The sequence below is a fragment of the Symphalangus syndactylus genome, chromosome 3 (assembly GCF_028878055.3).
Source record: "Symphalangus syndactylus isolate Jambi chromosome 3, NHGRI_mSymSyn1-v2.1_pri, whole genome shotgun sequence".
In the NCBI taxonomy this organism is placed as follows: Eukaryota; Metazoa; Chordata; class Mammalia; order Primates; family Hylobatidae; genus Symphalangus; species Symphalangus syndactylus.
The window spans coordinates 9,864,780-9,879,212 of NC_072425.2; the positions used below are offsets into that span (position 1 = coordinate 9,864,780).

The 14,433-nt window shown below is 51.9% G+C and overlaps 1 protein-coding gene across 2 annotated transcripts; it reads right to left on the reverse strand.

The window, feature by feature from the left end:
- Positions 1-621: 621 nt before the first annotated feature.
- LOC129478276 (ficolin-2) lies at positions 622-7,382 on the reverse strand. Of its 2 annotated transcripts, XM_055269912.1 has the most exons (8): positions 7,271-7,382; positions 5,585-5,698; positions 4,850-4,903; positions 3,435-3,467; positions 2,844-2,971; positions 2,247-2,376; positions 1,578-1,712; positions 622-976 (listed from the first exon to the last, which is right to left on the reverse strand). In XM_055269912.1, the coding sequence occupies exons 1-8, from the start codon at positions 7,368-7,370 to the stop codon at positions 729-731; spliced, it is 942 nt and encodes a 313-aa protein (XP_055125887.1). In that variant the 5' UTR covers positions 7,371-7,382; the 3' UTR covers positions 622-728. The 2 variants fall into 2 exon arrangements, with proteins under 2 accessions (XP_055125887.1, XP_055125888.1); XM_055269913.1 differs by lacking the exon at positions 5,585-5,698.
- Positions 7,383-14,433: the final 7,051 nt, after the last annotated feature.

The following is a 14,433-nucleotide window of genomic DNA, read 5'->3' on the forward strand; positions in this document are numbered from 1 at the left end:
GCTTTTCTGATTCAATCTGCACTGGGCTCGGCTGCAGGGCAGCTTTGGGATGGACACTCGTGGCCAAAAGGAGGGTTCTTCCCTCCTCAGGAGTGCTTGGGTCCCTCACACCTGCCTCATGTAACTGCTCTCTCCGTTTTGATGAAGGAGTCACAGGCACACAGCCACGCTTGCTTCGGCTTGTGAGGAGGTAGCGAGCGGATCCCACGAAACCCAGCACAGCAGGCGGCAGGAAGCCTGGGTGACGGGGGTGAGTGGGGAGGCTGGGGGCCTTGGACAGGCAACAGCGTCTCTGAGTGCAGGAGAAACTTCCTCTGCAATGTGCCTTCTCACTTCCCTGCCATCCAGCTCACAGAGAAGCCCAGACGGTCCAGCCCCAGGAAGGCGTTTAGCCTGCCCAGGGCTGCACTCTGAGCAGGGCTGCACTCTGAGCCCATCACAGCATGAAAGTCTTGTATTTGTTCTTAAGGAAGGTTCCTGCTGGCATGGTCAGAAACACATTCTTACTCATTGTCAAGGAAAGACAGAGGTTTGGGGTGAGTTAATGCCACAAATCTGGAAGGGTTGATTGTGGAAACAGAGCTGGATTTGAACCTCTTCCGCACAGCAAGACGAACCCAATTTAGAATCACGACCTGTGTTTCTTTTACAAGCCATAGGGCCAAGCTCCCAACCCTACCCCTCACCAACTATGTATGGAGGCATCCTGACCCTGAGGAAGGCCTGGGCTAGGCAGGTCGCAGCTTCATCTCTGACACCTTGTAGCTGTAATTGTATCCTTTCCCCGACTTCCAGTTGATGCCATTTGCAAAGCTGCCATGAGTCCCCCTGAGGTAGCGACCATTCAGGTTTGACACATGGCAGTTTTTGTACCACCAAGCTCCCTGATACACCACAGCACAATTTCCGGTGTTAAGGTCATTGTCCTGGTCTTTGGTGGAGAAGGACTGGTTGTTGTGGGACATCAGGGAATCACCTGTGCAGGAGGAAATGTGAGTATCGTTACAGGCAGTAACATCATTACAGACAGTAAAAGTCTTTATACCTGAGGCCTGGCCTGGTGTGTCCTCCATGTATGGTTATGCAGGTTGTGCACTGCACAATCCAAGAAGTGCAATCCATGACTCCAGTGAATACTGCCCTGCTGTTGGCAGTGGTCTTGGCAAATTGTCTTTAGGTCTAGCCCTGCCACCTAATGTGTACTATGTTTATTTCACAGAAGAACAGGAGGCAGGGGTCAGCATCATCATTCTCTACTCTGGATTCTACCATGGCAGACCCCTTCCAGCCACGCCCCGCAGAGATATCAGCTGCTGTCACTGTGCATAGGTCCCTGCTCTGCAGAGACTTCCTTCCCACTGGATGTCCTTGCTGGGGTTTCTGCAGTCATACACTGATGTGTCCCATGACCCCCGTGCTACACAGAGCACAGATGTTAGTGTCTGCATGCAGAGATGGACAAATTGGCTCAGAGAGGTGAGGCCTCTTCCACAAGGCCGCCAGGACACTAGCACGCTCTCTCCACTTCCCAAACCCCCCTCAGAAGCCCAGGCCACACAGCCCAAGCAGACACTCACCCGCACTGCCCTCCACAAAGGCCCCCAGGACCAGATTGTACTTCTCCGCCTCGTCGGCCACCTTGAATGATCTGTACTTAGCAAACTGGTGGTTGTCGTCAAAGTCCACCAGGTCTACACGGAGCTCGCTGGTTCCTGTTAGAGAAAGGTTTCAGGGTCCCAGTAGAAGGGCCCTCTACCTTTAGACATGGGAGCTGGGGAGCTGGGGCAGGGCCTGGAAGGAGGTCTGCACTCCATGGAGGCAGAGGGCGGACAGCACCGCAGCATCCCCAGGGCCTGTGTAGCTCTGACCAGGCACGGTGTGCTGAGCAACAGGGCAAGACTCTTGACTCCCAAATCCTAGCGGATAAGAGGCAGAGTTGGGGTTGGGCCCAAAATCCACTATAGGGCCACTGTGTCCCTCCTTCCGACTCTCAGGACCTGAGATGCCAGTGGGGCCAAGACCTGAAGAGGCCTTCAGCCCAGAGCTCTAACCCTCTCCCATCCCAATGCTGTCAGAGCCTGTGGCAGGGGACGCAGCCCTCGGAGGTCCCAGTGCCGCCTGAGTGTGCTCAGGGTCCAATCCCCTGTGGGCCAAGGGGCTTTTGTGTTCCATGCAGCCCAGGCCTAAGGGGCAGGGGCACCCCCATTCAGGGCCCCCCGACCCCCAAGCCCCGGCAGCGGCCCTACCCTGGGCAGTCAGGGCATGGATGTTGTCGTTTCCCAGCCAGAACTCCCCCAGCTGACTGCCGAAGCCCTGCTTGTACGCGGCCCAGTCCCGGTAGAAGTCCACGGAGCCGTCCACCCTCCGCTGGAAAACCTGTGGAGGAGCCAGGGGACAGGAGCCGGGGGACAGGAGCCAGGGGACAGGAGCCGGGGGACAGGAGCCGGGGGACAGGAGCCGGGGGGGCCAGGCCGACGTCCCACAGCACGGGGGACCCGCCCTCCAGAGGAGCAGCGTTTGTAGTTGGCAGAGCATCACGGGCTGGGGTCACCAGCACGCCCACCTGGTCTCCTCGCAGACCCCACGGGATGAAGGAGGAAATGGGGGCTCAGAGAGGCGAGGCAGCAAGCCCCAAGCCACACAGCAGGAGAGCACCCGGCCTCTCCCAGCCTCCCCCATGGCTTGGACTTTTACCCACGGGTCACCTCCCCCATCATCTCTGACTGTCCCCAACCAGGGGAATAGAGAATTCCAGAGTGTGTTCTCCCGCCAGGTGTGCAGCCTGGCCTCCAGGACTCCCAGGCTGACCGCCTCTGCCTAGGGCCCCTCAGCCCCACACTCACAGTCCATCCCCCTCCGTCCGTGTCCATGTCACAGAGCACAGTCAGGCGCTGGCAGTCGGGCAGGTAGATGGTGTGCCAGCCGCTCAGGAAATGCCCCCGGTCTAGCAGGTCCTTGCAGGTGCGTGGGCCTGGGAAGGGAACCCGGGGAGTGGCTACAGGACAGGAACCCTGGGCAGGGCAGGGGCAGTGGGAGGGAGGCCTGGGAGGAGCAAGGCCATAGGTGCCCGTATGAACAGAGCAGGACTCTGAGGCTTGGACGGGGACACGGCTCCCAGGGCCACGCAGCTGTGATGGCCACACCCAGTCGGCCTGACCCTCCCACCTCCCAGTGTCACCCCCACCTTCAGCTCCTGGGCACCTGGCCTTCTGGGGTAGATTAGAAGATAGAAGAAAATTGCCATGGAGTGTATGTAAGTTGTCTGGACAATATTTGTCACTTCCTTGAATAATTAGGGGACAAGGAAACGGGCAAACAACCATTTTCTTCTGTTCATATTTGTCACTTCATTCTGGCAATGGCGTCGTATGACCCTGGACTTCTAGCCAAGGGCAGCCACAAGCCGTGGGAGGAGTGTGGGGATGGTCAGTCACCTGTCAGGCACGGCTGGGGCTCCCCAGGTGCTCCTGTTCATGGGTGAGAGAGGACACACGTGTCACAGTTTGGAAATCAGAGCCCTTCAGCCCCCATTGGTCTGTGGACACTGCATAGAAAGTGGAGACCATTTTCTGGGCCTCCCCAGGAGGTGATGGTATGGGTCCACTCAAGGAGTCCCTGACCCTGGTTCTGTTGACCGAATTTTTCTTTCCCTCGAAGGATGCCTGCACTGGCCCCTCCACCACATGCACCCCTTTCAGAGGTTCCTGGGGAAGCAGAGGTCACCATCCCAGAGACGGCTGAGGCCTCCACATGCCAACTAGAGGAAGCCTGGATCTTCAGGGTTCTCCTGAGACCCCAAGGCCTACAAACAGCCCATCTTGGTGGACACAGTAATATGATGTGGGGAGTGTTGTTTGGGGTCTGGGCACCAAACCTGCATATTTTATGTTTAGACACAACCCATATCTGAGCCTGGGGTTTGGTGACTGTAGGGTGGTCTTATTCTGAGTAGGTCTGTGGGTAAAGGTGAGTGAGTAAAGGGAGCTTCAATTTCCTACTGCATATTTTTCTGATTCTTCAAAATATTCCTCAAGAAAATATATCAGAAAATTCTTTGTTTTAAAGCAGAGAATTTCCACTAATTCTGTGTTTGGAACTTGTTGACACAGTTCTCCAAGCCATCCGGGGCTGATCCCGGTTTTCGAGCAGAGTCAGGAGGAGGGGACAAGACAGGGCCTCATGCTCAGGGGACAGAGGCCAGGACTGAGTGGGGCTTAGAGAGGTGAGCAGACACTCCCACCCCACCCTCTCAAGACCACTTCCACATTAGAGGGACAGGATTTGGCCTCAGGCCCACCCACAGGGCAGATGCTCCTGCACTGAAAACCTTCCCCTACCCAAGAACCTCTTCCCCCATACAGACAGCCCCCCCACTAAGAACCCCTCCCCACACTAAAAGTCCGTCCCCCAATAATCAGAACCTCTCCCCCATCCCAGAATCTCTCCCCCATATTGACAGCTCCTCCCTCCCTGCTGATAACACCTCCCCACAGCCTGCCCACCGGGAACCCCTCCCCCAACACACACCCCAAGAAACCTCTCCTCCGACATTGAGAACCTGCTCCCACACTGATGACCCCACTCCCCCAAACTGAGACCCCCCACACACATTGAGAACCAGCTCCCACACCGATAACCCCACTCGCCCAAGCTGAGAACCCACACACACATTGAGACCTCTTCCCTGACACTGAGACCCTTGCCCTGGACTGAGCCCCAGGAGCCCTGCCTGGGCAGGTGTTGGCTCTGGCGAGGACAGCATGGCAGCCTCAGAAGACCTGCCCACATTCCTCTGCAGCCGGGTCTGGAAGGGCCTCGAAGCCCCTCCTCACTCTTGTCCCCTCCTTACCGTTGGACCCAGGTGGTCCTGCCTTCCCAGGAGGTCCAGGGGGGCCGCGTTCTCCTGCAATTTCCAAAGACACTGCCTTGAGCAAAACTCCCTGGCCCAGGATCAAAGGGCCCACCCTGAAGCTGGTGGCTGTCATTTCCAATCATGACCATGACCCTGCTCATGCTACGATGTGACTGTGGCCCCGCCCGGGCTTGCCCACCCTGCACCAGAAGGTTCTAGACCCAGGACCCAGGCCTCACAGGGCTCTCCTATTCACTCAGGGGCCGGGAGCTAGAAATCCAGAGACCATGGGTGGAATCCCGGCTCTTTTCCTCCCAAGTGTAAGAACAGAGGGAAATCCCTGGACTCTTTGAGCCTCAGTTTCCTCATCTGAGACAGGTGGAGAAGAGTGTCGTGGCCTCCGTGTTAAGGTGGGAAGGTGGAGGGACGTAGAGCTTAGAAGTTGTGCCAGTGGCCGAGCAAAGCTGGTATTGGATCAAGGACTAGGAGACGGAGCTACAGAAGCATGTCCAAATATGAGCTCATGAAATAGTTAAGAAAGACGCTCCCTCCATGTCAGAACGCTGTTGGGCCCTGGGAGTCAGCTCTGTCCCTGGCTCTAGCAGGGGCCCGACCCAGGCTCTCGATCTAGGAACCACGGTGGGGGTGTTGCCCAACTCAGCATCTAGTTTAAAAAGAGCAAGAGGCAGTGCCCCCCGCCATGCCTGGCTTCCCCACCCAGCCTGCACATACCTCTCTTTCCATTGGTGCCTGCCTCTCCCTTGGGCCCAGGGGCCCCGGGCAGCCCCGGGCAACCTCGGAGAATGGTGAGCTTGTCGGAGCCCTCCAGGCCCACCATCTTCACCTCTGCAGAGAAACACGGGTGGCCACTCAGTGTCACCTGGGCCTGAAGACTCCACTGAGCCACAGATACACCACTCAACTGAAAGGCACCTGCCACCTTGGTGACATCAGGACTGGGCAGATGGCTATAGCCACAGCCACCTCCCTCAGCTGGAGGGTCACCTGGAAGGGAGGTTTTCCTGCCCTGGTGGGCACTGGTCAGGCAGAAAGGTGATTTGGGGCAGAAGCCTGGCCTTGGAGGCTACCCTGCCCGAAGGCAAACCTCACTTCCTCAGTACTATGCGTCCTGAAACAAGTCCCTTAACCCCTCTGAGCCTCTGTTCCCTTACCTACCGAGGGGTGCAGGTTCATTTCAGCTCCTACCATTTAGGATAGCATCCTAATCTCGTCTGTTCTCATCTATCGTATCATTGTAATCAATATCAGGTGAGAAGGACACAGGGAGAGAGGCTGCCATTGCGACTCCCACGCCTGATCTTGGAGCAGATCTGAGAGGGGATGGGCTCCTGCGGGTCCACCTAGTTCCTCCACAGAGGGAGGCGTCCTTCAAGGACACAGAACAAGTTGGTGCGAAACTAGAGCTGGAATACAGCTTTGTTGTTTTGAATTAGATAACTCAAATTCAAGTGAGTGTGTTACGAAAATAACACGTGCTATTATTTGATCATTTAGAAATTCTAGAAGTGTTTAAGGAAGAAAATGATGCCACCCTAACCCCACCACTCCACAACAAGCCACTAGGAGTTTCCAAGCAAATCCCTGCTGCTCCTGGCCTATGTCCCACTCCACGCCACGGGTTGCTCCTTGAATGCGCTGCTGGCCGCAGCACACCCCAGAGCTCTGTGTCTCACTGCATTCCAGAAATCCCAGCACGAATCTCTGCAAGCATCGGGAGCATCGCAAATTCCTGACCCTCCAGCCCAGCCCCAGGTGGACGGAGTCAGGACCTGACTTCAGAACCTGCATTTTCAACCTGCCCTCCCATGCACTGGAGCCCATGGTTTGGCACCTGAGTGTCCTCTTGGGAGCCCCGAAGGAGGTCCAGAACTCACGGGGACGATGCCACCCTTATTGTGCCACATCAGGGACACCATGGGAACTGACATCTCCAGAGCCCAGCAGGTCCTGCAGTGCTGGGTGCTCATCCCCACCTGACACCCTGTCTCTCCAGGTCCTCATCCCCGCCTGACACCCTGTCTCTCCGTGATGGCGATCATGGCAGAATATCTGACTGGTATCTATCCAGTGGCTGGCGCCACAAGCCTCACCTCCCCACACAACACCATGACTACGCTTTTTACGCTTAGAGGGGGACATGTGGCCCAGGGAGGCTGGAAACCTGCCTCGGTTTCCATTATGGGAGGGCAAGCAGAGGAAGCTCTGTCTCTGAGACGCCGCATCCATTCAGGGCCTCTGTGTTTGTTCACATGAGATGAGGTGCGCAGAGCTTCTGTCTTGCTAGACGATGCTCCACATGGCCTGGTGCAAGGCCTGGAAGCCAGGAAGCCACCAGTCACGAACCTGCCAGCTTTCAGGATGAGAAGTTTCCAAGAGGAGGCCCTGGAGCGCCCTTACCTGGACAGGTGTCTGCCGCCTGGACAGCCCAGGCCATGCCCAGGAAAGTGAGCAGCAGGGTGGCAGGGCCCAGGACCCCCACAGCTCTGTCCAGCTCCATCTCTTCTGGTCTTTGCTTCAAAAGGTCCCTGGCCTCTTATAGGGCTACAGAAGCCAGCCTCCCTCAGACTCTAATTTCTTATCTTCCTAGTGACAGCCGCTTCCTCTCCGCGGGCTTGGTGACGCCAGCAGGAGGTGAGAGATCATCTCCGGGGCTACTCCCTACCCCCCGCCCCTTGGGGATCTCATGGCGACTGTCATCCCTGCAGGGGGACGGTCTCCTTCCAGGGAACAGGCGGACTTGCTTGTGGCCTTGGGCAAAAAGCCCAGGCCCATCCTCCCACCTTTGTTCAGCGGTGAGCAGATGACGCCATGAGCTGAGGACGGGGAACAAGGAAGGGTTTGCTAAAGATGTTCTGCTTCAAAGAGGTCTCTCTCCCTTATCCAAATACCTAAAGTCCTCATGGCCAGAGCTGGTCATGGGCCACTGGTGTGGGCCTTACACAGTAACCCTCACCACATCATGAGCAGACTTGGGACACTCCTCGAGAGGCTTGGAAACTGCCACTATGAGGTCCAGGCAGGCTGCCAGGGCGAAAACGAGAGGAAAATGCGTGTGTGTCCACCATTTCCTGGGGTAGCATATAGAGCACAGTGGCACACAAACAGGCGGGAAAGGAGAGGAGAGTGGGGAGCCTGGGGGACTATGACCCAGGGGCACACCTGAGGGGGAGACCTCGAGTGTGAATGCAGGGGCTTAGCCTGTAGGGAGGATGAGAGTAGCCGAATTTCACTCCTAGGGCCCAGGGAACCCCCAAACCCTGAGGCCAGGCTTCCCACCTGTAGGATGGCTGTGGACGTCAGTGGTTGTCTTTGCCTTTTGGAGAAGAGCTGGCCGGAAGGTGCACTCTCACCTGGAACTGAGCCAGGTTAGAGACAGAGACGGTAGCAGGTGGGGCCCCAGAAGCCATATACCTAAAGCCCCCAGAGACAGAACCAGCACTGCACCTCCCACTACCACCACCGCACCCTGCCGCCTGCCGCCATCAGGATGCCGGGGTGCCTTCTTCCTTGGCAAGGTCAGTAGAAGGATTTTAAACTGTGACCGCAGCCCATCAAAGCCACTCAACAAACAAAATCCCATGGGATAGTCCTTCAATGCCCACGGAGATGTGTGGTCCCGAGACCATGACTACTTAAGACCCCCCTCAGGTTCCATGTTGTTTAGGGGCAGACCTCTCAAGACTTCAGGCTATGCCGGATGCAGATGCGTTCCAGGGGAAGACACAGGCTGCATGGAGGTGCAGATGTGGAACCTAGAAAGATGGCTTGGGAGCATCTTCCTCAAAGTCCTGAAGTCACCTGCAGAGGAGCCAGGTCCCCAGAGCTGCCCAGTGAAACCCCAGCAGTCAAAATTCCGAGTCCTTATGCAGGTCCCTTTACTGCGGGCTATTTGTCCTTCTTAGTAGAAGCATCTTTCAAACCTGGGTGACTTAAAATTAAGTCTAGAAGGCTTTAAAAGCTCAAAGACATTATATTAATATTTTAGTGTTCAGAAATCTAAAAAATATGCTATTTAAAGTACTTGTAATAATCAAGAGAATTTGGCCTATTGGAGTGGGTGCAGGATAACTTCAACAGAAAATGGCCAATTGAGTAATTGATTTGGCAGAGTGCATTTATGTGGAAACCTTACTAAATTCATATAAACTATTGAATCAGTTTATTGGAACTCTGAGTTTATCACCTGGTGAATTTAAATGATTACATTTCTAGCAGTTCATATTCGGAAGGATTTTTTAAAGTTAGACGAGGTACTAAAGGATGAATGTGGTTATATTAAATGTATAAATGCAGTAACAATGTTTGAAGGTGTTTAGTTAGCTAAGTTAAGGAATGGACCAAGAATTATTCACAGGTTCCTTATAGGAGGTTATTAAAAGATAGAATAATAAGGTTTATAAGTCACACTTTAAAAATGAAGGCAGAATGCAGCTTTTAAAGGACAATTTTTTTTTGAGACGGGGTTTTGCTCTTGTTGCCCAGGCTGGAGTGTAATGGCGCGATCTCGGCTCACCACAACCTCTGCCTCCTGGGTTCAAGCGATTCTCCTGCCTCAGCCTCCCGAGTAGCTGGGATTACAGGCAGGCACCACCATGCCCGGCTACTTTTTGTATTTTTTAGTAGAGATGGGGTATCTCCATGTTGGTCAGGCTGGTCTCGAACTCCAGACCTCAGGTGATCCACCCACCTCGGCCTCCCTAAGTGTTGGGATTACAGGTGTGAGCCACCACGCCCGGCCCTAAAGTAAGATTTTTAATAAATGGAAATAACTAAATTTGAATTCTTTTTAGAAAAGCAAGGAAGACCTGAAAAGTCTTTAGTGAACTCAAAATTGCCCACAAATGATAACACAAAAAAACCCAAAGCCCTCACAGGCACCAGTGTAAATGTTGGTGGGGGTGCTTCCAGGGGTCACACCATTTGTTATGGGCGAGGAGGCTGAGGCCCAGAGAAGGGCAGAAGGTCCCACAAGGCACATGGCCAGTTCATGGCTGAGCAGGCATCCGGCCCTAGCTCCTTGGGTCCCACCCCAGGGCCTTTTCTACCCCCCCTGTATTAATCAGGGTTCTCTTAGAGGGACAGAACTAATAGAATCGACATATATAAAGGGGAGTTTATTAACTATTAACTTACAGGATCACAATAGGCTGTCTGCAAGCTGAGGAGCAAGGAGAGCCAATCTGAGTCTCAAAACTGAAGAACTCGGAGTCTGATGTTCCAGGGCAGGAAGGATCCAGCACGGGAGAAAGATGTAGGCTGGGAGGCTAGGCCCGTCTCGCTTTTTCATGTTTTTCTGCCTGCTTTTTATTCACTGGCAGCTGATGAGATGGCGCCCACCAGACTAAGGGCGGGTCTGCCTTCCCCAGCCCACTGACTCAAATGTTCATTTCCTTGGCAGCATCCTCTCAGAAACACCCAGGATCAATACTTTGCATCCTTCAATCCAATCAAGTTTACACTCAGTATTAACCATCACATCCCCCTTCCAGAAGTTTCCCTCCTACACAAGCTACCTCTGTGCCTCAGCCGAGGTCTCCACCCTCAGTGTGCCAGCTGTTCTAGGACAGGTGGTCTGTACACAGGAGACAGGCCAGGCAGGCATGGATCCCATCTGTGAGGTCTCTAACATGACCAACGTCTCACAAAGGCCAGGAGGAGAGAAATGGAGAATGCAGCCGTGAGACTCTTGTAGCAGACAGCAGTGGCTTCATGTTGCCGGAAGGTAAACTGTGATTATGGAAAGAGATTTATTACAATTTCTAACGCGGCCACTAAAATAACAACTTTCTACAGATTCAAGTCATACAAAGTATGTTCTCAGACAACAATGGAATTAATTAGAAATCAAGAAAAGAAAGGTGTCTAGAAAACCCTCCCAAATATTTGGATACTAAATAACATTCTTCTAAATAAGATTTAGGAAATAGAAGAGGCCAAAGGAGAAATTAGAAAGAATTTTGAATTGAATAAAAACAAAAAGGCAGTAAAATACAGTTTACGTGGTGTTCCTAAAGCACTCCTTGGGAGGCAAATTACAGTGCGAAATGCTCACTAAAAAGGAAGAAAGGTCTCAGGTCAACAGCCTCTGCTTCTGTCTCAAGAAACTAGAAAAACAAGAGTAAATTACTTCCAAAGTAGAAAGAAAAGAATGAATAATAATGAACAAGTGCAGAAAATCAATACAACCTGAAGCTGATTCTTTGAGAAAGTAAATAAAATTTATAAACCTCTAGTCAGACTGAAGAAAAGAGAAAAAAGAGAGAGAATGCAAAATATCACTATAAGGAAGAGATCAATGACCTCACTACATATTCTACAGATATTATGAGGAATATAAGGGGATATTAAAACACTTTAGCACCAATATATTCAACAGCAGAAATGAAATGGACAATTTCTTTGAACCACCAAAGTCACTCAAGAAATACATAAGTGGAACAACTGGCATGGTAGCTCACGCCTGTAATCCCAGCACTTTGGGAGGTCGAGGCAGGTAGATCACTTGAAGTCAGGAGTTCGAGACCAGCCTGGCCAACGTGGCAAAACCCCCGTCTCTACTAAAAATACAAAAATTAGCTGGTGTGGTGGTGGGCACCTGTAATCTCAGCTTCTCGGAAGGCTGAGGCAGGAGAATTACTTGAACCCAGGAGGCGGAGGTTGCAGTGAGCCAAGATCGTGCCATTGCACTCCAGCCTGGGTGACAAAAGCGAAACTCCATCTCAAAACAAAACAAAACTATACATATAAAATAAATTGAAATTGTAGTTAAGCCTTTATTATTATTATTATAAAGAAGTGTATCGGGATAATGTGGTACTGATGTGAAGGTAGACATATAGACCAATGGAACAGACAAGAGAGCCCACGAAGAAATAGAGAGTCTACAGAATAGAAAGCCCAGCAAAAAAATCTCCAGGCCCAGACAGTGTCACTGATGAAATCTACCAAACATTTAAGGAAAAAATAATAGCAATTCTTCCCACATCCTTTCTGAAAATCAGAAAGTTACAACTACTTCATCACTCATTCTATGAGGCCAGCATTCCCCCAATAGCAAAAGTAGATAAAAATCATTGCAAGAAAAAAATAACTATAGACTGATAGCCCTCATGAACATAGATACCACAATTTTAAGCAAAATTTTAGCAAACTGAACCTGTGTATGAAAATAATGTATCATGAGCAAGTGAGGTTTAGCCCAGGAATACAATATTTGTTTACCTCTTAAAAATCAATGTAATTCTCTATCTTACCAAATTAAAAATGATATACGATCATCTCAAAAGAAACAGAAAAGGATTTGAACATTTGCATCCATTCCAGATGAAAAAGTCTCTCCAAAAATGAAGAATAGAAAGTATTCACTTTCTATCATTGTGTAACAAATTACCACATCTTAGCAGCTTAAAATAACACCGGCTTATTATCTCATAGTTTTGTGGGTCAGGAGTCCATGCACAGTTTATTGGGGTCCTTTGCTAAGGTCTCAAAAGCAACAATTGAGGTATCAGACAGGGCTATAGTCTCATCTGTGGTTCAACTGGTGAGTGGTCTGTTTTTAAGCTCGTTCAGTTTAGGGGCAGACTGCAAACCCTTGTCATTGTATTAATAGGAATTGAGGGATACATTTTCTTGCTGGTTTTTGGTTGGAAGATGCCCTTTATTCCTAAAGACTACCCACAATTCCTGTCCCATGGGGTTCCCCAAAGGGCCACTTCCTTCCTCAAAACCAACAAGGGAGTGAGAGAGTGCAGCAAGACCAGCAAGATGGGAGCTACTATTTTATGCAATAATCACGTGCACATAATCACATACACAGATTCCTCTTTGCCGTACTCTTGGTTAGAAGCAAATCATAGATTCTACACTCAAGGGGGGTGGGGACCAGTGGGGACCAGACATGGCTGTAAGCAGTGAGGTGCAAGGATCCTGGGGAACGCCCTGGGGCCTGTCTACCACGGAAGGAAGCTTGCTCAAGGGCATCCACAAAAAACACCACAGTTCACATCATGTTGAATGGTACAAGACTGAATGAATGCAATTAGAACAACCAAGAGCAAGAGAAGGCGTCCACTCCCACCATTTCTACTCAGCAAGGTACTAGAGGTCCTAGTCAGTGTCACTGGCAAGAAAAAGAAGTCATGCATATTAGGAAAGGAAGAAGTAAACTGTCTTTTTTTATTTAACACATGACATGATTCTGTAGAAAATCTGATCAAATCTGTGAAAAATCTACTAGAACTACAAAGTAAGTTTAGCAAGGTTGTAGTATATAACTTCAGTATATAAAATCCATTTTTTTTCAAATCACCGATGAATAATCAGAAATTAATTAAAACACCATTTACCATAGCATTGAAAATATAAAATAATTATGGATAAATCCAATCAAATATGTTTAAGACCTATTCAGAAAACTACAAGATATTGTTGGAAAAAATTAAAGATCTAAGTAAATGAGAGATTATACCTAGTTCATGGATTGGAAGATTCAATAATGTTGAACTCAGAGGCCAGGTGGTGAAGGTGCAGGGAGTGGCAGGCGTCACCCTGGGGGTGAAGGCTGGGGCTGGGAACTTCTGGGCAACCCCTGGCCCTTGCCATTCCCAGGTCTACACTTGGCCCTCCCAGTGAGCCCACGGACCCCTGCACCCACACTAGGGCCTAGTAGGCCAGGCTCCAGGCAGCGGAGTCAGAACCGTGGGGCTGCAAGACCTGCTGCCTCAGGGGGCAATGCGCTGGGGGCTGCTGTCTCCCACACGAAGCTGCAGCCAGCAGAACTTGGGGGAAACCGGCATCCAGTGTCCCACGGAGGGGATTTGCCAGGTGCCACCAGCCACCTCCACAATAACTCCTTCAGGTCAGGCTGCCCCTTGGGCAGAGGAACCCTGCCTAGCCCAGGGGCTGTCCACAGGGGAGTCTGAGTGGACAGAAGGACCACCAGAGTCAGATCCGATTCATCCTCCCAGGACTGGGGCAAACCCGCCCCATGTGAAGCCCCCTAACAACAGGAATTTGTGGGCCCTCACCTCCTGCAGCTGTCTGTCCCCCTTATGCAGACAGCGGGCTCTTGGGAACGGTGCAGAGCCCACCTGAGGGGCCTGTTCTGTGATCACGTAGCCCTCACCTGCACCAGGAGCACCGAGAGCAGGAGCCAAGGCTCCTCCACGCTCCCCACACCCTCTCCTGTGAGCCTCAGCCCCTCGGAGGCCTCTGCTAGAGGCTTATGGGTCCCTGCAGGTCACAGATTGAGAAGAGTCATCTGTGAAGCAGCCGCACTGGGCCTGCCAGCATTTCCACCTGGAGAGTTGAGTCGAGCAGAGAAAAGGCAGAAGGAAGCCTCAGAGAGACTAACAGAAGCAAAAGCAAAGCCAGAGGCCTAGAGAGGGCCCTGATTTCCAGAGGTGGGGAAGGGAGCCTGCAGGGGTCTGAGCCCTCTCCAGGAGAGAGAGACCGAGGCTGGGGAGAACCCTCCACCCTCTGCGGGATCTGGGCTCAGGGCAGCTGGTCCCAGGAGAGGGCCTGTTTGGCTGACCAGAAGGAAAACAGGTGTTGTCAGG

Bases quoted from the DNA above. Each gene is read 5' to 3' on its own strand.
- LOC129478276 (XM_055269912.1), bottom strand. From the start codon at position 7,370: ATGGAGCTGGACAGAGCTGTGGGGGTCCTGGGCCCTGCCACCCTGCTG. The intron at 3,468-4,849 runs GTAAGGAGGGGA...ACCCATGAACAG, and splicing joins AGGACCACCTGGGTCCAACG to GAGCACCTGGGGAGCCCCAG. The intron at 2,972-3,434 runs GTGACTGACCAT...TTCCCTTCCCAG, and splicing joins GCCCCAGCCGTGCCTGACAG to GCCCACGCACCTGCAAGGAC.